This window comes from Panulirus ornatus, chromosome 38 (genome assembly GCF_036320965.1).
Source record: "Panulirus ornatus isolate Po-2019 chromosome 38, ASM3632096v1, whole genome shotgun sequence".
Taxonomy (NCBI): domain Eukaryota; kingdom Metazoa; phylum Arthropoda; class Malacostraca; order Decapoda; family Palinuridae; genus Panulirus; species Panulirus ornatus.
Window position 1 is genome coordinate 692926 of NC_092261.1, and position 22210 is coordinate 715135.

At 43.2% G+C, this 22210-nt stretch overlaps 1 protein-coding gene across 1 annotated transcript in view; it reads right to left on the bottom strand.

The window, feature by feature from the left end:
- Nucleotides 1-22210, bottom strand: part of LOC139760757 (phosrestin-2-like) — a 46247-nt gene that overhangs the window by 15132 nt on the left and 8905 nt on the right. Inside the window, exons 2-7 of the mRNA XM_071684303.1 lie at nt 18122-18257; nt 14078-14265; nt 9571-9661; nt 8085-8196; nt 7432-7543; nt 2429-2586 (exon numbers count right to left, since the gene is read on the bottom strand). Of these exons, the coding sequence (XP_071540404.1) occupies nt 2429-2586; nt 7432-7543; nt 8085-8196; nt 9571-9661; nt 14078-14265; nt 18122-18230 (770 nt within the window). The 5' untranslated portion in view covers nt 18231-18257. The remainder of the gene's footprint in view (nt 1-2428; nt 2587-7431; nt 7544-8084; nt 8197-9570; nt 9662-14077; nt 14266-18121; nt 18258-22210) is intronic.

The following is a 22210-nucleotide window of genomic DNA, read 5'->3' on the forward strand; positions in this document are numbered from 1 at the left end:
AAAAAAAATATATATATATATATATATATATATATATATATATATATATATATATATATATATATATACCACAGACGCTTCACATGCCCTGGTTCAATCCATTGACAACACGTCGACCCCGGTATACTACATCGTTCCAATTCACTCTATTCCTTGCACGCCTTTCACCCTCCTGTATGTTCAGGCCCCGATCGCTCAAAATCTTTTTCACTCCATCCTTACACCTCGAATTTGGTCTCCCACTTCTCCTCGTTCCCTCCACCTATAACACATATATCCTCTTTGTCAATCTTTCCTCGCTCATGCGACCAAACCATTTCAATACACCCTCTTCTGTTCTCTCAACCACACTCTTTTTATCACCACGCATCTCTCTTACCCTTTCATTACTTACTCGATCAAACCAACTCACACTACATATTGTCCTAAAACATTTAATTTCCACCACATCCACCCTCCTCCGCACAACCCTATCTATATCCCACGCCTGGCAAAAATACAACATTGTTGGAGCCACTATTCCTTCAAATATACCCATTTTTGCTTTCCGAGATAACGTTCTCGCCTTCTACACATTCTTCAACGCTCCCATACATGAATATATACACATACATATCAACATATACACATACACATAAATACACATGTACATATTCATACTTGCTTGCCTTCATCCATTCTGGCGCCATCCAACCCCACAGGAAACAGCATCGCTTTCCCCTGCTTCAGGGAGGTAGCGCCAGGAAAACATAAAAAAGGCCACATTCGTTCACACTCAGTCTTTTCAAAATACTCACTCCATCTCCTTTTCACTTCATCACTAATTGTTATTACCTACCCGTTTGCCCCCTTCACCGATGTTCCCATTTGTTCTCTTGTCTTACGCACACTATCTACCTTCTTCCAAAACATCTTTCTATTCTCCCTAAAGTTTAATGATACTCTCTCACCTCACCTCTCATTTGCCCTCTTTTTCAACTCTTGCACCTTCCTCTTAACCACCTGCCGCTTTCTTACATACATTTCCCAGTCATTTGCGCTCCTTCCTTGTAAGCATCGTCCAAACGCCTCTCTTTCTTCTTTCATTAACAACTTTACTTCTTCATTCTACCACTCACTACCCTTTCTAATCTACCCACCTCCCACCTTTCTCATGCCACATGCATCTTTTGCACATGCCATCACTGCTTCCCTAAATACATTCCATTCCTCACACACTCCCTCCACGATATTTGCTCTCACCTCTTGCCATTCTACACTCAATCTCTTCTGGTACTTCCTCACACAAGTCCACTTTCCAAGCTCACTTACTCTCGCCACTCTCTTCTACACAACATTTTCTCTTCTTTTTTGAAAACTTCTACAAACCTTCATCTTCGCCTCCACAAGACAGTGATCAGACATCCCACTAGCTGTCCCTCTCAGCACAATAACACCCAAAAGTCTCTCTTTTACACGCCTATCAAATAACAAGTAATCTAATAATGTCATTTGCCCATCCCTCCTACTTACATACGTATACTTATGTATATATCTTTTCGTGAACCATATATTCTCAATCACCAGTCTTTTTTCAGCACACAAATACATAAGCTCTTCATTTCCATTCACAACACTGAATATCCCATGTACACCAATTATAGCCTCAACTGCCACATTACTCACCTTCTCATTTAAATCACCCATCACTAATACCCGTTCTCAGGCATCGAAGCTGCTGACGTACTCACTCAGCTGCTCCCAAAACACTTGCCTCTCATGATCTTTCTTCTCATGACCAGGTGCATAAGCACTAATAATCACCTATCTCTCTCCATCCATTTTCAGTTTTGCCCACGTCAATCTAGAATCTACTTTCTTACAGTCACACACTCCCACAACTACTGCTTCAGAAATAGCGATACTCATTCCTTAGCTCTTGTCCTCTCACCAATCCCTGACTTTACTCCCAAGACTTTTCCAAACCATTCTTCTTCTTTAACCTTGAGCTTCGTTATACTCAGAACCAGAACATCCAGGTTTCTTTCCTCAAACATACTACCTATATCTCCTTTCTTGGTTACATCCACACGCATTCAGGCAACCCAATTAGAGAGAGAGAGAGAGAGAGAGAGAGAGAGAGAGAGAGAGAGAGAGAGAGAGAGAGAGAGAGAGAGAGAGAGAGAGAGAGAGAGAGAGAGAGAGAGAGAGAGAGGTGGAGAAATTTATCACAGGTTTTATAGATTACTTACAGAAAACATCTAAATGAATGAAATGTTCTTTCTGGAAAACTAAAGAAATCAGATTAGCTTCCTTCATAACAATAAGTCATATTCTAGTTTTCATTCCAACGGAAGGTTAATGGCTACTAAATTTACAAGCTAAGAAAATGGATGACGAAGTAGATGACGTAAGTGACTCTATTGGACTGTAAGGAGGAGTGACTTACTGTGACTCGAGGCTTGTAATGGTGTTCCTGATGTGGCCGCTGGATCCCAAGGAGAAGTGGCACACCTGCATCACGCAAACCTTTACTCGTTTCACTTGCTTGTTAGAGTTGTTGTTGACGTCCACGCTCATGCCGATGGCTTCCTCATGGTAGTAAATCTATGTCAACGTAAAACAAAGTCATGACTTATTTACGTCTACGGTAAAGCAAGTTCCCGGCAAGACAGTGTCATGTCTTATGTCTGTGGTAAGGCAGACTTCTAGCAAAGGGCAGATTCCTAACAAAAGGCAGACTTATCGTAATGGGCAGACCCCAGGCAAAATGGATTTGCGTGGCACAGCAATTCGCGTTTCTGACCTGGACACATTCCCGGGCCGCCCAGGGTCGAACAGCGGTCGGTCCACAGCCAACCCAGCTGTTCATATATACATGTAAATACATACACGTCCACACACGCACATATACATACCTATACATTTCAACATATACATATATATGCATACACAATCATAGACATATATATATATATACACTTGTACATAATTCATACTTGCTGCCATTATTCATTCCCGTCGCCATCCCGCCTCACATGAAATGACAACCCCCTCCCCTGCATGTGCGCGAGGTAGCGCTAGGAAAAGACAACAAAGGCCACATTCATTCACACTCAGTCTCTAGCTGTCATGTATAATGCACCGAAACCACAGCTCCCTTTCCACATCCAGGCCCCAAAAAACTTTCCATGGTTTACCCCAGACGTTTCACATGCCCTGGTTCAATCCATTGACAGCACGTCGACCCCGGCATACCACATCGTTCCAATTCACTCTATTTTTTTTCACTTCATCTTTCCACCTCCACTTTGTTCGGCCACTTCTTCTCGTTCCCTCCACCTCTGACTCATATATCCTCTTGGTCAATCTCTCCTCACTCATTCTCTCCATGCGACCAAACCATTTCAAAACACCCTCTTCTGCTCTCTCAACCACACTCTTTTTATAACCACACATCTCTCTAACCTTTTCATTACTTACTCGATCAAACCACCTCACACCACATATTGTTCTCAAACGTCTCATTTCCAACACATCCACCCTCCTCCGCACAACCCTAGCTATAGCCCACGCATCGCAACCATATAACACTGTTGGAACCACTATTCCTTCAAACATACCCAGTTTTGCTTTCCGAGATAATGTTCTCGCCTTCCACACATTTTTCAACGCTCCCAGAACTTTCGCCCCCTCCCCCACCCTGTGACTCACTTCCGCTTTCATGGTTCCATCCGCTGCCAAATCCACTCCCAGATATCAAAAACGCTTCACTTCCTCCAGTTTTTCTCCATTCAAACTTACCTCCCAACTGACTTCTCCCTCAACCATACTGTACCAAATAACCTTGCTCTTATTCACATTTACTCTCAGCTTTCTTCTTTCACACACTTTACCAAACTCAGTCACCAGCTTCTGCAGTTCCTTACCCGAATCAGTCACCAGCGCTGTATCATCAGCGAACAACAACTGACTCACTTCCCAAGCTCTCTCAACCACAACAGACTGCATACTTGTCCCTCTTTCCAAAACTCTTGCATTCACCTCCCTAACAACCCCATCCATAAACAAATCAAACAACCATGGAGACATCACGCATCCCTCCTTAAACCGACGTTCACTGAGAACCAATCACTTTCCTCTCTTCCTACTCGTACACCTGCCTTATATCCTCGATAAAAAACTTTTCACTGCTTCTAACAACTTGCCTCCCACACCATATATTCTTAATACCTTCCACAGAGCATCTCTATCAATTCTATCTATGCCTTCTCCAGATCCATAAATGCTACATACAAATCCACTTGCTTTTCTAAGTATTTCTCACATACATTCTTCAAAGCAAACACCTGATCTACACATCCTTTACCACTTCTGAAACCACACTGCTCTTACCCAATCTGATACTCTGCGCATGCCTTCACTCTCTCAATCAATACCCTCCCATATAATTTCCCAAGAGTACTCAACAAACTTATACCTCTGAAATTTGAGCACTCATCTTTATCCCCTTTGCCTTTGTACAATGGCACTATGCATGCATTCCGCCAATCCTTAGGCACCTCAACATGAGTCATACATACATTAAATATCCTTAAGAACCAGTCAACAACACGGTCACCCCCTTTTTTTAATAAATTCCACAGCAATACCATCCAAACCCGCTGCCTTGCCAGCTTTCATCTTCCGCAAAGCTTTTACTACCTCTTTTCTGTTTACCAAATCATTCTTCCTAACCCTCTCACTTCGCACACCACCTCGACCAAAACATCCTATACCTGCCACTCTATCATCTAACACATTCCAAGAAACCTTCAAAATACTCACTCCATGTCTTCACACCACAACTATTAGTTATCATCTCCCCATTAGCCCCCTTCACCGATGTTCCCATTTGTTCTCTTGTCTTACGCACTTTATTTACCTCCTTCCAAAACATCTTTTTATTCTCTCATTTGCCTTCCTTTTCACCTCTTGCACCTTTCTTTTGACCTCCTACCTCTTCATTTATACATCTCCCAGTCATTTGCACTATTTCCCTGCAAAACCCATCCAAATTCCTCTCTTTTCTCTTTCACTAATAATCTTACCTCTTCATCCCACCACTCACTACCCTTTTTAATCTGCCCACCTCCCACGCTTCTCATGTCAAAAGCATCTTTTGCGCAAGCCATCACTGCTTCCCTTAATACACCCCATTCCTCCCCGACTCAACTTACGTCCTTTTCTCTTACCTTTTTCCATTCTGCACTCAGTCTCTCCTGGTACTTCCTCACACAAGTCTCCTTCCCAAGCTCACTTATTCTCACAACTCTCTTCACCCCAACATTCTCTCTTCTTTTCTGAAAACCTCTACAAATCTTCACCTTCGCCTCCACAAGATAATGATCAAACATCCCTCGAGTTGCACCTCTCAGCACATTAACACCCAAAAGTCTCTTTCACGCGCCTATCAATTCACACATAATCCAATAACGCTCTCTGGCCATCTCTCCTACATACATATGAATACTTCTGTATATCTCTCTTTTTAAACCAGGTATTCCCAACCACCAGTCCTTTTTCAGCACACAAATCTACAAGCTCTTCACCATTTCCATTTACAACAATGAACACCCCATGTACACCAATTATTCCCTCAACTGCCACATTACTCACCTTTGCATTCAAATCACCCATCACTATAACCTGGTCTCGTGCATCAAAACTACTTACACACTCACTCATCTGCTCCCAAAACACTTGCCTCTCATGATCTTTCTTCTCATGCCCAAGTGCATATGCACCAATAATCATCCATCTCTCTCCATCCACTTTCAGTTTTACCCATATCAATCTAGAGTTTACTTTCTTACACTCTATCACATACACCCACCACTCCTGTTTCAGGAGTAGTGCTACTCATTCCCTTGCTCTTGTCCTCACACTAACGATCTATTATGGACTAACTAATAGTTGTACCATATACAAAATTGTGTACACACACACACACACACACACACACACACACACACACACACACACACACACACACACACACACACACATACACACACACACACACACACACACACATACACACACACACACACACACACATACACACATACACACACACACACATACACACACACACATACATACATACTAAAGAGACTGCAAAACTCTCTCCCTGTATAGTACATATAGGTAACTCCACACTTTACTTGGCAGCACGTAAACAAGCACAAGTTGCTTATAGAGAAGGTCCAGAGAAGGACAACAAAGTGGTAGTAAATCAAGTGAAGTGAGTAACAGGATAATAACAAAGTGTTTAAATTTATTAACTTTAGACATAAGAGAGAGGGTTGACCTGATCATAACCTCAAGGTTTTAAAACAATTTGACGTCGAAGACAGTAGACACCGCGTCGTGAAATATAGATCTGCCAGACGACATAACATGAAATCATGCAAGGATCTTGTTAAGAGAGATATAAAGAAATACTTTTATTGCATAAGAGTGGTAGACGAATGAAGGAAAACATGGCAAATTCATATGTATATAGAAACTTAGATTTTGTGTGACACATAAGAGCCGTAGACGAATGAAGGAAGACATGGCAAATGCATATATATAGAAACTTAGATGTTGTGTGACAATGGTGAATGTTGGGAGGAGCGTAAAACTCCTTTTCCGTTCAGTATAAATGAGTAATTACAAAGAAATAGTGACACATACAGAGACGGTGTACAAGCCATGAAGGAGGTGTAAAGCGAGGACAATTGTTGCATCATATTACAAGAGAACTTCAACAGCCTCCAAAGTTGGTCCGATGCATGACTGATAAAACTGAACCCGAGCAAATGTACAGCAATTTGGATATGACACATTAAATGAAAGGCCCATTATAAATATCATTTAGCAGGATACAAACTTCGGGATTCTGTGTATGACAGGGACTTGGGAGTTTACATCATTCCTAACCTGTCGCCAGAATCCTATATCTAGAGAATAATAAAGGAAACAAACACTGTCTAAAGGATAGGGAAATATTTAGTAAGCTGTTCATGAGACCAAAATTAAAATGTGCTTCTCAAGTTTGGTCAACGCACCTAAAGAAGCAAGAGGAACAATGACAGAAGGTCCAGAGCAGAGGAAGGAAACAAAGATGGCATTAGAATCAAGAGAGGTGAGTTAGACGGGAAGTATAGAAACCTTAACTTTGCACACTATGCAAGAGAGAAAAGTGACAAGGATACAAGCTTAAATTTTGTAAACCAGATTCATGGCGTAGATAATGACCTATGGTACTGACCTGTCTGTCCAGTGTGACCTGAGGTACTGACCTGACTGTCCAGTGTGACCTGAGGTACTGACCTGCCTGTCTAGTGTGACCTGAGGTACAGACCTGCTTGTCCAGTGTGACCTGAGGTACTGACCTGCCTGTCTAGTGTGACCTGAGGTACTGACCTGTCTGTCTAGTGTGACCTGAAGGTGAAGCTTGCCTGGAGAGAGTAGGAATTCCTTGGCGCAGGATGCCATAGGCTGACGTCCCTGCTTGGCTGGGGCGTACTGGAGCCTCCTGTTGGAAGATGAGATAATGTGTCACACGTAACCTAACCCAACCTATGTATTGCCTCAATCATTGTCAGCAGTGGAAGTTGGTAGGAGAGATGGTCGGTAGTGGAAGGTGGTGGGTAAGACCGGTGGCGGGTGAGCCAAAGCAGAGTTCCTCTGCTACTCCCGTACGAGAGGCCACACTGGAAGGTGAGCGGTGCTGGGGGGGGGGGGGGGGGGGGTCTACCGTGTCAGTCAGTAAGGAAAACGTGATCGAAGCATCGTCTAACTGCCGCCTCTCAACTTACTTCTATTTATGCTATCAGCAGTTTGATCAACCATCTTCCTCTTGGTGTGTCCATACATTCTTTCCTTCAATTAACGACTCTCACTATCTATATGTAGTGCAGGTCACTTACTGACAACCCCCATATGATAAAAAAATATGCACAGTAGTTGGTAGTTAGCCTTTCCAGCACATCCCATCACCAATTGGAAATCTATGAGAGAATCTAGCCGTGGATGGGCGGATAGCAAGAGGCTGGGTAGGGTGGATGGAAACCCACCTGACAAGAAGCCTGACACAGGAGCGGCGGTGAGGCTGGTCCTCTGTGCTGACGCCCACGAACACCCTCAGCTCCCAGTGTACCCCACATGGCCGCCCTGTCTCCTCCTGACCTGTCGCACACACTATAGCTTAGTGACAATGTTGCACATACACTACAGCTTTCTGACAATGTCGCACACACTATAGCTTAGTGACAATGTTGCACATACACTACAGCTTTCTGACAATGTCGCACACACTATAGCTTAGTGACAATGTTGCACATACACTACAGCTTTCTGACAATGTCGCACACACTATAGCTTAGTGACAATGTTGCACATACACTACAGCTTTCTGACAATGTCGCACACACTATAGCTTAGTGACAATGTTGCACATACACTACAGCTTTCTGACAATGTCGCACACACTATAGCTTAGTGACAATGTTGCACATACACTACAGCTTTCTGACAATGTCGCACACACTATAGCTTAGTGACAATGTTGCACATACACTACAGCTTTCTGACAATGTCGCACACACTATAGCTTAGTGACAATGTTGCACATACACTACAGCTTTCTGACAATGTCGCACACACATAAACTACTGCTTAGTGAGCTGTCGCACCCATACTACAGCTTAGTGACAATGTTGCACACATATATTTTAAGAATGAGTGACCTGTTGCACACACACATACACTAGAGCTTAGTAAACTGTGGCACTTACATATACATTACAGCTCAATGACCTGTCAAGCACATAAATATGTACCCTAGTGCTTAATGACCTGTCGCACTCACACATACGATACTGCTTCGTGATCTGTCGTATATACACATACAGTATTACTTAGTGACCAGTCGCGCACGCACGCACGCACACACACACACACACACACACACACACACTAACACACTACTACTACTTAACTGTCGCACAAACATTACAACTTAGTAAGAAAAGGGAAGGCAGGGTGGATTTCGTAACTGGAGTGAGAGAAAATATTCAAGCTTGTAAAGCATGGAAGGCTGACTGACGTACTATGACTGGATCACATGGCAGGAATCAGAGGGGCACACTCCTTTCATGAGTAGACTATCATCTGACTGGGAGGGAACAAGGGACGCATGTTAGAGGAGCTTTTGTAAATGGGTTGAGTTGATGAGCGGTGTGCGACGGGTATGCACCATCACTCTACGTTAATGACTTGCCTGAATAAAGACTGAGGGGTAACCTGGACTGGATGAAGGGGATGAGTGAAACTGTGATTGTTGATATAATACAGAGGTTTAAAAAGTTATATCATAGAAGAGAATAGTCAAATGATAGGAACCCAAGAGCAAAGAACTACCCCCGTATCACATGAAGAGTTAACTAGAAACAGGTAATTTCACGAACAAATAGAGAGAGAGAGAGAGAGAGAGAGAGAGAGAGAGAGAGAGAGAGAGAGAGAGAGAGAGAGAGAGAGAGAGAGAGAGAGAGAGAGACTAACCTTGTTGTAAGGTGACGGAGGCTGGGGCATCCCTGGGCATCTGCAGGTAGAAGGGGAAGGAGTTGGAGCCTAACTTCTTGTATAGCCTTTCCTGTGGGACACAAAAGACAAGCCACTGACGCAAAGTTGATGCAACATTCACGAAGAAATGATGTAAAATCGATACAGAGCTAACGTTACACTGAGGCAGAAGTAGCGCAGCGATAATGGATGTTTGGAGTAACAGTGACTGACGGATGAGGCAAGACTAAGCTTAGTGCAGCTGAACACTGTGATAGCAGGTGTAATTCCCTTTTACTGTTTGGCCAATGAATAGCTTAGCTTGACCTTGTTGGTTTGGTATGTGTCTACCATGGAACGTTTATCTTTGTTCCTACAGCAAGAAAGCCAGCTAGCAGCAGGTTAAGCCATTGTTTATCATGGCATACTCTAGCTAGAAAGGTAAAGAGATGTAAGAATATACAGAAAAAGGGATCATTTGTGCGTGTGTGTAATTACCCCTTAGTACTGTGCAGGAAGTTTTACACCCATGGAACCCTATCTCACGAACATTCTGTACAAACGTAATCTTTTTTAAACTTTAGTATGTATTACGCATTTACCATGACCTCCTTCAGCTTATTCCAATTATTTACCACTCATACAATATAAAAGTACTTTATCATATCTTTTTTGACAAGTTTCTTGTTTAATTCCATGTTAATTATGTCCTCTGTTTATCTATTGTTTAATGTCATATGTCCTCTGTTCATCCATTGTTTAATTCCATGTTATATGTCCTCTGTTTATCTATTCTTTAATTCCATGTTATATGTTCTCTGTTTATCTATTGTTTAATTCCATGTTATATGTCCTCTGTTTATCTATTGTTTAATTCCATGTTATATGTTCTCTGTTTATCTATTGTTTAATTCCATGTTGTATGTTCTCTGTTTATCTATTGTTTAATACCATGTTATATGTCCTCTGTTTATCTATTGTTTCATTCCATGTTATATGTCCTCTGTTTATATATTGTTTCATTCCATGTTATATGTTCTCTGTTTATCTATTGTTTCATTACATGTTATATGTTCTCTGTTTATCTATTGTTTAATTCCATGTTGTATGTTCTCTGTTTATCTATTGTTTAATTCCATGTTATATGTCTTGTGTTTATCTATTGTTTCATTCCATGTTATATGTCCTCTGTTTATCTATTGTTTCATTCCATGTTATATGTCCTCTGTTTATCTATTGTTTCATTCCATGTTATATGTTCTCTGTTTATCTATTGTTTAATTCCATGTTATATGTTCTCTGTTTATCTATTGTTTAATTCCATGTTATATGTTCTCTGTTTATCTATTGTTTCATTCCATGTTATGTGTCCTCTGTTTATCTATTGTTTCATTCCATGTTATATGTTCTCTGTTTATCTATTGTTTAATTCCATGTTATATGTTCTCTGTTTATCTATTGTTTAATTCCATGTTATATGTTGTCTGTTTATCTATTGTTTAATTCCATGTTATATGTTCTCTGTTTATCTATTGATTAATTCCATTTTGTATGTTCTCTGTTTATCTATTGTTTAATTCCATGTTATATGTTGTCTGTTTATGTATTGTTTAATTCCATGTTATATGTTCTCTGTTTATCTATTGTTTAATTCCATGTTATATGTTCTCTGTTTATCTATTGTTTAATTCCATGTTATATGTTCTCTGTTTATCTATTGTTTAATTCCATGTTATATGTCTTGTGTTTATCTAACACTATTTCTTTCCAAGATCTATACACCGTCTACGTCATCCGCCTACCTTAAAAACTAAAAGGTTGTGGTCAGGTCACCACTCACTCTTTTCTCCTCAATGGTGGGCAAATCTAAGGCCTCTAGCCTTTTTCTGTAATCCATCTCTCTTAATTCTAATAACATCTTTGTTGTCCTCCTTTAGAGCTTCTTTATCAATTCTGTGCTTCTCTAGTTGGCCAAACTTAACAAGCATATTCTAGTTTCCTCCTCATCTAGGAAGTGAACATTATGTTGAATATTTCCTTTTCCATGAAATTAATGCTGTTCTAATACTTGCCTGTAAACAGCTTATCTCTTAATTGTTTTTAAGATGGGACTTTGGCGACAGGTTAGAGATAATATCGACTCTTAAGTCTCTCACACACATATTCCTGCAGTTAATTTTCTACTAAATGATATTCACATTGAGGATTTATTGCGTTGTAACCCAACCTCAGGACTTTACATCTACTTAGGGTGATCTTCACAATCTATTTATCAAATCAACTTTGGCATCTGTCTTGGTCCCTTTGTAAGCTGATGCAATCGTCCTTGCTATTTATCTCCCTCATGCCTTTGACTTCATCTACAAAACATTCTAGTACAAGTCCAATCCTTCCGGCAAATTATTTAAGTGATCAAGTAGAAAACTGGTTCAAGAATAGAGATCTGCGGAGCTCTACTGGTGACCTAGACTATGTCGAGAATGTTCCTTTGACACGAGTCCTTTGTTTCCTTACACTTCCTCCTGCCTAGTGATCTAGCTTCTTAATCAGCCTTTCATGTGGTACACTGTCATATGATTTCTGGCAGTTTATATACAACCATCCATGTAGCCTTCTCTTTCGTCTAAGAGAGCTCACTCTCATGCAGTAATGTAAGACATTCGTTACGCAATACTTTCTCTCCCTAAACCCGTGTTGTCTCAGATGCTTTCTTCCAAGGTTTCTGATTACCAGAGCCTTTGTTTGTACTCAGCTGAAGGTTTCTGATCACCAGAGCCTTTGTTAGTACTTAGCTGAAGGTTTCTGATCACCAGAGCCTTTGTTTGTACTCAGCTGAAGGTTTCTGATCACCAGAGCCTTTGTTAGTACTTAGCTGAAGGTTTCTGATCACCAGAGCCTTTGTTAGTACTCAGCTGAAGGTTTCTGATCAGAGTCTTTGTTAGTACTCAGCTGAAGGTTTTTGATCACCAGTCTTTGTTAGTACTCAGCTGAAGGTTTCTGATCACCAGAGCCTTTGTTTGTACTCAGCTGAAGGTTTCTGATCACCAGAGCCTTTGTTAGTACTTAGCTGAAGGTTTCTGATCACCAGAGCCTTTGTTAGTACTCAGCTGAAGGTTTCTGATCAGAGTCTTTGTTAGTACTCAGCTGAAGGTTTTTGATCACCAGTCTTTGTTAGTACTCAGCTGAAGGTTTCTGATCACCATTCTTTGTTAGTACTCAGCTGAAGGTTTCTGATCAGAGTCTTTGTTAGTACTCAGCTGAAGGTTTCTGATCACCAGAGCCTTTGTTAGTACTCAGCTGAAGGTTTCTGATCAGAGTCTTTGTTAGTACTCAGCTGAAGGTTTCTGATCACCATTCTTTGTTAGTACTCAGCTGAAGGTTTCTGATCACCATTCTTTGTTAGTACTCAGCTGAAGGTTTCTGATCACCATTCTTTGTTAGTACTCAGCTGAAGGTTTCTGATCACCATTCTTTGTTAGTACTCAGCTGAAGGTTTCTGACCAGAGTCTTTGTTAGTACTCAGCTGAAGGTTTCTGATCACCAGTCTCTGTTAGTACTCAGCTGAAGGTTTCTGATCACCAGTCTTTGTTAGTACTCAGCTGAAGGTTTCTGATCAGAGTCTTTGTTAGTACTCAGCTGAAGGTTTCTGATCACCAGAGTCTTTGTTAGTACTCAGGTGAAGGTTTCTGATCACCAGAGTCTTTGTTAGTACTCAGGTGAAGGTTTCTGATTACCAGAGCCTTTGTTAGTACTCAGCTGAAGGTTTCTCTTCACTAGCGCCTTTGTTATCACTCAGCTGATCGTTTCTGATTACCAGAGCCTTTGTTAGTACTCAGGTGAAGGTTTCTGATCACGAGAGCCTTTGTTAGTACTCAGCTGAAGGTTTCTGATCACCAGAGCCTTTGTTAGTACTCAGGTGAAGGTTTCTGATTACCAGAGCCTTTGTTAGTACTCAGGTGAAGGTTTCTGATTACCAGAGCCTTTGTTAGTACTCAGGTGAAGGTTTCTGATTACCAGAGCCTTTGTTAGTACTCATGTGAAGAATCCTGGTCACCAGAGCTTTTGTCAGTACTCAACCGAAGGATACTTTTCACCACAGATATAGTATGCACTCACTTGAAGGATCCTGGGCACTAGAGCCTTTGATAATGCTCAATGAAGGATGCAGGTAACCAGAACCTTAGTTTGTGCTCAAGTGAAGATTCCTGGTCAGAAAGATTTTGTTAGTATTCAGCTGAAGGTTACCGGTCACCAGAGCCTTTGTTGGTACTCAACTGATGGTTCTAGGTCACCAGAAACGTTGTTAGTACTCACCTGAAGGTTCCTGCTCACCAGAGTTTGCTTGCACCCACCTGAAAGTTTCTAGTCAACAGAGACTTTGTTATAAACCACTGAAGTTCCTGGTCACGTGAGAATTTTTTATCAACCACATGAAGATGTCTGGATACCAGACTTTGTTAGTACCTACCTGAAGGTTCCTGGTCACCAGCTCATTGTCATTACCCACCTGAAGGTTAGTGGGTCCTCCTGGGATGGGTGATGGTGGGTAGACTTGAGTGGATGCCACCACCAGTTCCCTGGCGAAGGTAAGTCCCATAACCTCGTCCTCCTCACGACCATACCGATAAGTCATTACCACTTGCGCGAACACCCGACGATCCTTCAAATAGTCTCGCTCCAACCAAACCATCCCGTCTGTGGCACACACACACACCGCAGTAATTTGTCTTGCATATGGTGGATGCTTTACTTAGGTCCTAATGTGTGGCATCTACTAATGCTCTTTTAATGTGTGACATCTGCATATTGCAAATGATATGTGGTACCTATATATTGCTACTGATGTGTGGGATGTCTGGCACCTGCATTTTGCTACTCATACGTGGCACCTGAATATTTCTATTATGTGCGGCATGCTACTCCTACTGATGTGTGACACGTGCATATTGCTGTTGAGGTGGGACACCTGCATGTTACTAATGAAGTGTGGTACCTGCATTTTGCTGTTGATGTGTAGCACATACACTCTGCTATTCATGAAGGGCAACTGCATATTGTTACTGATGTGTGACATCTGCTTATTACTACTGAAGGATAGCACCTACATACTGCTACATACTAGTCCTGACATGTAGCACTTACACAATAGTCCTGATATGTAGCATCAGTGCACTAGTCCTGATGTGTGGCACTTACATACTATGTCCTGATGTGTGGCACCTACGTACAGGTCCTGATGTGTGGCACCTACGTACAGGTCCTGATGCGTGGCACCTACATACTAGTCCTGATGTGTGGCACTTACATACTACGTCCTGATGTGTGGCACCTACGTACAGGTCCTGATGTGTGGCACATACATATTAGTCCTGATGTGTGGCACTTACATACTATGTCCTGATGTGTGGCACCTACGTACAGGTCCTGATGTGTGGTACCTACATACTAGTCCTGATGTGTGGCACTTACATACTTTTCCTAATGTGTGGCACCTACGTACAGGTCCTGATGTGTGGCACATACATATTAGTCCTGATGTGTGGCACCTACATACTAGTCCTGATGTGTGGTACCTACATACTAGTCCTGATGTGTGGCACTTACATACTTTTCCTAATGTGTGGCACCTACGTACAGGTCCTGATGTGTGACACCTACATACTAGTCCTGATGTGTGGCATTTACATACTAGTCCTGATGTGTGGCACTTACATACTTTTCCTAGTGTGTGGCACTTACGTACAGGTCCTGATGTGTGACACCTACATACTAGTCCTGATGTGTGGCACCTACATACTAGTCCTGATGTGTGGCACTTACATACTTTTCCTAATGTGTGGCACCTACGTACAGGTCCTGATGTTTGACACCTACATACTAGTCCTGATGTGTGGCATTTACATACTAGTCCTGATGTGTGACACCTACATACTAGTCCTGATGTGTGGCATTTACATACTAGTCCTGATGTGTGACATCTACATACTAGTCCTGACGTGTGGCATTTACATACTAGTCCTGATGTTTGACACCTACATACTAGTCCTGATGTGTGGCATTTACATACTATTCCTGATGTGTGGTACCTACATACTAGTCCTGATGTGTGGCACTTACATACTTTTCCTAATGTGTGGCACCTACGTACAGGTCCTGATGTGTGACACCTACATACTAGTCCTGATGTGTGACATCTACATACTAGTCCTGACGTGTGGCATTTACATACTAGTCCTGATGTGTGGTACCTACATACTAGTCCTGATGTGTGGCACTTACATACTTTTCCTAATGTGTGGCACCTACGTACAGGTCCTGATGTGTGACACCTACATACTAGTCCTGATGTGTGGCATTTACATACTAGTCCTGATGTGTGGCATTTACATACTAGTCCTGATGTGTGGCACCTACGTACTAGTCCTGATGTGTGGTACCTACATACTAGTCCTGATGTGTGGCACTTACATACTTGTCCTGATGTGTGGCATCTACAAACTAGTCCTGATGTGTGGCACATACATACTAGTCCTGATGGGGTGGCACTACATACTAGTCCTAATGTGTGGCACTACATACTATTCCTGATGGTGGCACTTACATACTAGTCCTGATGTGTGGCATCTGCATACTATCCTGATGTGTGACACATACATACTAGTCCTGATGTGTGGCACCTACATACTAGTCCTGATGTGTGGCACCTGCATACTAGTCCTGATGTGTGGCACTGCATACTAGTCCTGATGTGTGACACATACATACTAGTCCTGATGTGTGGCACTCTAACATACTATTCCTGATGTGTGGCACTACATACTATCCTGATGTGTGGCACCATACATCTATCCTGATGTGTGGCACTACATACTATCCTGATGTGTGGCACTGCATACTAATCCTAATGTGTGGCACCTGCATACTATTCCTGATGTGTGGCACATACATACTATTCCTGATGTGTGGCACATACATACTAGTCCTGATGTGTGGCATCTGCATACTATTCCTGATGTGTGGCACATACATACTAGTCCTGATGTGTGGCATCTGCATACTATTCCTGATGTGTGGCACATACATACTAGTCCTAATGTGTGGCATCTGCATACTATTCCTGATGTGTGACACATACATACTAGTCCTAATGTGTAGCATCTGCATACTTGTCCCGATTTGTGGCACATACATACTAGTCCTCAGGTGTGGAACCTACATACTAGGCCTGATGTGTTCTACCTACATACTAGTCCTGATGTGTGGCATCTGCATACTAGTCCTGATATATGGTACATTCATACTAGTTCTCAGGTGTGGCACCTACATACTAGTCCTGATGTGTTCCACCTACATACTAGTCGTGATGTGTGGCATCTGAATACTAGTCTTGATATATGGTACATACATACTAGTCCTCAGGTGTGGCACCTACATACTAGTCTTGATGTGTGGCACCTACATACTAATCCTAATGTGTGGCACCTGTATGGTGTTCTGACGTGTGGCACCCTTATATAATGTTCTGATGTGTAGCATCTGTATGGTGTTCTGATGTGTGGCACCTATATGGTTTTCTGATGTGTGGCACCTATATGGTTTTCTGGTGTGTGGCATCTGTATGGTGTTCTGATGTAAGGCACCTGAACGGTGTTCTCATGTGTGGCACCTTTATGGTGTTCTGATGTGTGGCACCTTTATGGTTTTCTGGTATGTTACACCTGTATAGTGTTCTGCTGTGTGGCACCTGTATGGTATTCTGAAGTGTGGCACCTACATGGTGTTCTGATGTGTGGCACCTATATGGTGTTTTGGTATCTGTTAAGTATATGGTTGAATGATAGTTTGTTAAACTCATTAAATGAGACCACATTTTGGATGGCACTGCAGTAGACCTTCCTAGTGAGAGGTAAAGGTCACATACCTTGTAGTAAAACAAAAACGCCAACAAGAAGAGGACCCAAGATGAATGACATTTGGTGCAACTTTAAAGCAAATGTTCACTAGATTGTGGAAATCGACTGCAAACCCTCTGTATGGAACGGTAGGATGGATGAGATCCACTATAAGCCCTCTGTATGGAACTGTAGGATGGATGAGATCCACTGTAAACCTATGTATGGAACTGTAGGATGGATGAGATCCACTGTAAACCTCTGTATGGAACTGTAGGATGGATGAGATCCACTGTAAACCTATGTATGGAACTGTAGGATGGATGAGATCCACTGTAAACCTCTGTATGGAACTGTAGGATGGATGAGATCCACCATAAACCCTCTGCAAGGAACTGTAGGATAGATGACATCCACTGTAAACCTTTGTATGGAACTGCAGGATGGATGAGATCCACTATAAACCTATGTATGGAACTGTAGGGTGGATGAGATCCACTGTAAACCCTCTGTATGGAACTGTAGGATGGATGAGATCCACTGTAAACTTCTGTATGGAACTGTAGGATGAATGAAATCCACTGTAAACATATATTACGATCTTAAGCTGAAAGAAACTGAATTTCCGTAAGATATGAGTCGCTGGATGGCCCACTTACCAATGGGATCTACGTGGGTGAGGTGGTCGGTAAAGTCCCGCCTGCCCACGTACACAGACAGCTTCCCATTAGGGGCGCTCTTGCGGTATACATGGAAGGAGAAGACCATTTGCTGTACTATTGGGCGACTGGTCACCTGCAGGTCAGATAATGTGGTCAGGCAAAAGGAAAGGAGGTAAAGATGAGATGTCAGAGAATTGGTGTAGCAAATGGGTGAGGATGGAATGACGGATGATGATAGAAAACATGTGGATATGAAGAAAAAACAAAACAATTATGACGTGAAGAAAGCGAGGAGATACTTCTCACTCCACGGCTTCCATACTACTTAGTGAACGTGGCATGGTTTGGCTGCATGCTTCCAAGAGCAAGTATCCACCTTCTAGTAGGCACTTACACAACATATGGATGAAGACCCGTGTTCCTACCTGATCATCTTGATAAATGATGCCTTAATGGACGTAACTCTAAATGGAAGTACAGTATGTCGACGATTACATCGCCGGTATTATTAGTGTTGATAAAAGCTATCTTTTGTGTGGGTGTTTTGGGGTGCCAGGAATGGAATCTATCAAGCTAAACTGAAAGAGCTGTACTGGTAAAGGATGGGTGAGGCCCTCCGTCGGACCGGGGGGGGGGTCTAGCTGTCGGTTTAGCACAGTTTATGGCAGCGGAAGGTTTCTCATACAACCAGATACTTTACAACCCGTTTCCTCCACTTGTTACACTTGGCCCTGCGTTTAGACACTAACTAAACCTCCCCCATCCTTGTTCCTAGACTTGAACTGAAGAGATCTGTCTCTATCGCATTCCACCTGGTTCCTGCCATCTCTACTGCCGGCCTATCCCTGGGAGGCCCATGATCCTTCTGATATCTCCATCCATCTCCTCTCTCCCTTCAGGAGTGACCAACGACCGTTTGTCGATACAATCACCAGTCGGCCTTTCATCCATCTCTAACACAACATAATGTTCTTCCACCTGACAACATCTCCATTAGGCCCTTCACCCACGCCTAATACGCCAGCGCAGATCTAATATAACTGTTAAAGGTAAAATATTTCTACGTAAGAAACTTTCATCACATTATATATATTCAACAACCTGAAATAATAGTATTAAATGAAAATGATGGCGGTAATAGCTACAAGGCTAAATCCTTTTTCAACTGTTGAGTATTGAGCACTGGAAAACCACTACCAGATGTAGAAGGTGCAAAGACTATTTCTACCATTAAAATGTTATATAAATACAGATATGTAGGTGTTAGTGGTGTATACTTTTCGTTCAAGAAGAAGAAAAAAGTTTATTAAATGATGAGCTATTTTTTCTGTTTGAGTTCATCCCTAGAGAATCCCACTGCAGTTGGACCAGAGAACTGTTTCCACTTACACTTTCCTGTAAAATTTCCATGGTAGCATATTTTGTCCATAGTATATTGTTTATGTATCAGTTTTCTCCCTGCCGGCTGTTAAGCCGGAGGGAATGGTGAATGGAAAGGTGCCGAACTATCTTGTCTCTACCACCGATAATATCATGACAAGATAACCTCGTGACATATCTAAGGCTTTTGATAGGGATTGGCATCGAGGTCTCATTTCTAAGCTTCCCTCCCTCACTTTGCTCCTTCATATCTAGCTTCCTCTCCGGCTGATCTATCTCTGTGGTTGTTGATGGATCAGCTTCCCTCCCTTTAATACATTAACAGCGGTATCCCTCAAGGTTCTACCCTGTCCCCTACACTTCTCCCTTTTTCAACGTTTTCTCTCCATAAATAATGCATTCATACGCTGATGACTCAACACTGCATTTATCTACATCCTTCAATTCTTCTCCCTCTTCTCCCACTCGATCTGCATCGTGTCTCGACACAGCTTCCTCAATAACCTCAGACTTGGACGAGATGTGGATGTGGACAAAATCTTGTTAAGCTTAATGCTTCCCATACCCAAATTCTACCCATCTCTCTATCGAAAACACTCTCGTCTCTCCTTTGACGGTTCTGTAATTCCACCTCTTGACTAAATGAACATACTTGGTATTACGGTAACATCACTCTTCCTTGGGAAGCCCACAATACAGGAATAGCTAAGTCTGCCTCTAAGAAGTAGGGTGTCCTGTTTAGACGTCGAAATTTCTCTTCTGAACAGTTGTTCCGTTTATACAAGGGATTGCATTCGCTTTTGCATGGAGTACTGCTGCCACATCTGGGGTGGCTCCAGCTCTGTATGCTCACTTGACAGAACCGAGTCGTAAGTGATCCGACTTATTAAATGTCCCAGGGTAACTTCCAAACTTGACCCCCTTGCCCTACGCCGCAATGTTTGTTTACTTTCCCTCTTCTATAGGTATTACTTTGGTTTTTGCTCCCAAGAGCTGTCTGTCTTTGTGCCCCCACCACCAGGCTAGACCACGTAATACTCGAAAAGCTACTGCGTCACATGATTATTGTGTGGCCATCGGCGACTCAAGGGTGGGTGGTTCTGATAACTGCTTCTTTCCCTGCACCTCGAAGCTTTGGAACCCTCTACATTCTCATGTTTTTCCCAATAACTAAGACCTCGCACATTTCAAAGGACAGGTCTTCCACTTCCTCCACAATTCGTAAATACTTTCCTTGGTCTTTTCTTTTTCCGTTTCATAATTCTCTATAATTCAATTAAGGCCCGGCCTTGATGTGGACTTTTGTCCGTGACTGGAGCCTTCAACATAAAAAAAAAAAAAAAAAAATCATCAGCTCTCCTAATGTCTATCTCTTCTATATAACTGCTTCTCTCACAGACCCTTACACCCCTCCCTCACTCACACTTTCCCTCTTCACATATGCCTCCCTCATCCTTGTCTCCTTTACATCTATATGCCTCACACCTGTCTCATTCACTATCACCTCCATCCCTGTCTGTTTCACAGCTGCCTCGCTCACTCTCATATAAGTAATCCTCCATGCAGGGTTTGCGTCACACACAGGGTGAGGGACAAGCCACAGCTAGTGCTCTTGTGTGACGCCACTTACCCTCTGATGATAATATCTGGAGATTACCACCTGATCCCTACACCCACCCTTACTCCTGATCCCTACACCCACCCTTACTCCTGATCCCCACTCCTCTACTCCCACTTCTGACTATCCACACCCACCCTTGCTCCTGTGTGAGGATGAAAGGTGCGTGGTGGAGTGTGTGAGGTGGGAGGTACGTGGTGGGGTGTGTGAGGGTGGGAGGTGTGTGGTGGAGTGTGTGAGGGTGGGAGGTACGTGGTGGAGTGTGTGAGATGCGTGGTGGAGTGTGTGAGGGTGAGAGGTGCGTGGTGGAGTGTGTGAGGGTGGGAGGTGCGTGGTGGAGTGTGTGAGGGTGGGAGGTGTGTGGTGGAGTGTGTGAGGGTGGGAGGTGTGTGGCGGAGAGTGTGAGGGTGGGAGGTACGTGGTGGAGTGTGTGAGATGCGTGGTGGAGTGTGTGAGGGTGAGAGGTGCGTGGTGGAGTGTGTGAGGGTGGGAGGTGCGTGGTGGAGTGTGTGAGGGTCGGAAGTACGTGGTGGAGTGTGTGAGGGGTGGGAAGTGCGTGGTGGAATGTGTGAGGGTGGGAGGTGCGTGGTGGAGTGTGTGAGGGTGAGAGGTGCGTGGTGGAGTGTGTGAGGGTGGGAGGTGCGTGGTGGAGTGTGTGAGGGTGGGAGGTGTGTGGTGGAGTGTGTGAGGGTGGGAGGTGTGTGGCGGAGAGTGTGAGGGTGGGAGGTACGTGGTGGAGTGTGTGAGATGCGTGGTGGAGTGTGTGAGGGTGAGAGGTGCGTGGTGGAGTGTGTGAGGGTGGGAGATGCGTGGTGGAGTGTGTGAGGGTGGGAAGTACGTGGTGGAGTGTGTGAGGGGTGGGAAGTGCGTGGTGGAATGTGTGAGGGTGGGAGGTGCGTGGTGGAGTGTGTGAGGGTGGGAGGTTCGTGGTGGAGTGTGTGAGGGTGGGAGGTACGTGGTGGAGTGTGTGAGGGTGAGAGGTGCGTGGTGGAGTGTGCGAGGGTGGGAGGTGCGTGGTAGAGTGTGTGAGGGTGGGAGGTGCGTGGTGGAGTGTGTGAGGGTGGGAGGTACGTGGTGGAGTGTGTGAG